Source organism: Aphanomyces astaci (genome assembly GCF_000520075.1).
Source record: "Aphanomyces astaci strain APO3 unplaced genomic scaffold supercont1.275, whole genome shotgun sequence".
NCBI lineage: Eukaryota > Oomycota > Saprolegniomycetes > Saprolegniales > Verrucalvaceae > Aphanomyces > Aphanomyces astaci.
In genome coordinates, this window is record NW_009798538.1 from 7734 (window position 1) to 9519 (window position 1786).

General features: G+C 44.3%; 1 protein-coding gene across 1 annotated transcript; it reads left to right on the plus strand.

Annotated features, from left to right (window-relative positions):
- Positions 1-1050: 1050 nt before the first annotated feature.
- On the plus strand, positions 1051-1747 carry H257_18939 (hypothetical protein; the record flags this gene model as incomplete). The annotated part of the gene is made up of 2 exons (XM_009848086.1): positions 1051-1590; positions 1652-1747. The coding sequence occupies 2 exons, from the start codon at positions 1051-1053 to the stop codon at positions 1745-1747; spliced, it is 636 nt and encodes a 211-aa protein (XP_009846388.1).
- Positions 1748-1786: the final 39 nt, after the last annotated feature.

The window sequence follows — 1786 nt, forward strand, 5'->3', positions numbered from 1 at the left end:
TCGCACATAAATATTTGTTTGAGTACTCGAAACAACTTCCATAATAACGATAGCTGGGTCGAATTACCAGTGGTTAGCTATCCTTAAAACCCCCGGCAATGCGCCTAACCCATCACGAAGCAAGCCGAACTTTTTTACTATCCTATCAGTCGAGTTAATTAGCCTTGTTTTAATCTGCCACACGATTGGACTTTCACGACAAGGGTGGCTTCCAAAGCCGACCCAAAGAGCTTTGCATCATCCGGAACTTGTGATGCATGAAAGTATAAAGCCAGCCGTCCATGAATGCTATTATTGAATGCTAGTAGAAGCACCACGCTCCAACACCGTACTACTAAACAAGCATCCTGGATCCACGCCTCTATATTCTGCCTAAAATCTCAATCGATTTCATACTTTGGACTCCACATTAATTGGAAAAACATACTAGTAAAATTAACTACTACCTACTGGGAAACAAACGGTCGCCACAGTCGATCATTCGAAATTTATGGAATGTGTGTTTTATCGAAATTATCAAACTTCTTGATTAAACTATTGGTATCATACAGTCAAACTGGGATGTTTGTTTTATCAAAACTATCAAATGTCTTGATTAAACTATTGGCAACTCACAGTTACATGACCGTTACTAGAACTCGAATGTATGTTTTATCCATATTATCAAACTTCTTAATTAAACTATTGGGACCGTACAGACAAAACATTGTATACCGCTTACGCTTTGGGCGCAGTCTCCCTGTGAATCGTCATTTTACATTGTGATCCTTAGTACTACTTTTGTAGTATCGCCAAATCCCTCTATTGATGTTGTATGGAAGAGTAGTCCTGTTTTGAATGTTACTTCACTCGATTAACGTACACACCTCCAAGTGGAAATGAAGGGTACTTTAGTTGATTTGTCAGATCGGAAAAGAAAAAACAGTGTATATCAATATTTTTGTTCATCATTGTATAGAGGATACCGCTGCAACAGCTTAACTGTACAAACGAATTATTATTAGGTCTTAGAGAATGCTTTGAACATCGGCGAAGGCGCGAAAGCTTGTCATGGCGCCTACCCGTCCAGCACCTCACCGACTTGCGTCGGGAAGACCTCGTGTCAAAAACACTCCTCGAAAAGGGCCAGCAAAACACCAGCGAGTGTTCACGACATATGCCAAGAAGCTCCATGTTCTTCAATGGCTAGAAAACAACACAATAGAGTCCACCTTGGACACTTTCCTTAAAGGGGTTAGTGGTGTTGCTCGCCAAACTGCGTGGAAGAAGATACTGCATTGGCGTAGCCAGATTGACTTCATCACACAAGCTGCAAGCTCACCGTCATCCGCATCCAACCGCACCATTCGATCAACCGGGACAGGAACAACCTTGGACAGTGCTGCCGAAGAAAACATTGCCAACTGGGTGTGCCAGCTGCGCTCTGACGGCGTGCCAGTCAGTCGGTTGCTACTGTCATGCAAGGCTTTAGAAGTAGCCAAGGACCTTGGACTCTCGACTGCCCAGTTCAAGGCTAGTCCGTCGTGGGTTGATGACTTCTTCCGGACTTCGTCCGACTTGCGCTTTCGACACCGCAACGCCTTCAGCACCGTCCGCTGGAAGATGTCAATGCGTGCAAAGACGCGATCTGGGTAATCCAACCTTGCTCAAGGCGAAGCCGCGCGCAATGAGTTTGCAAGTCGAATTCAATCCGTCATCCAAGAACACGCGATCGAAGACATTTACAACGCTGATCAAACTGGGATAAATTACGAATATTTACCCAAGGAGACCATCAACGCCAAGG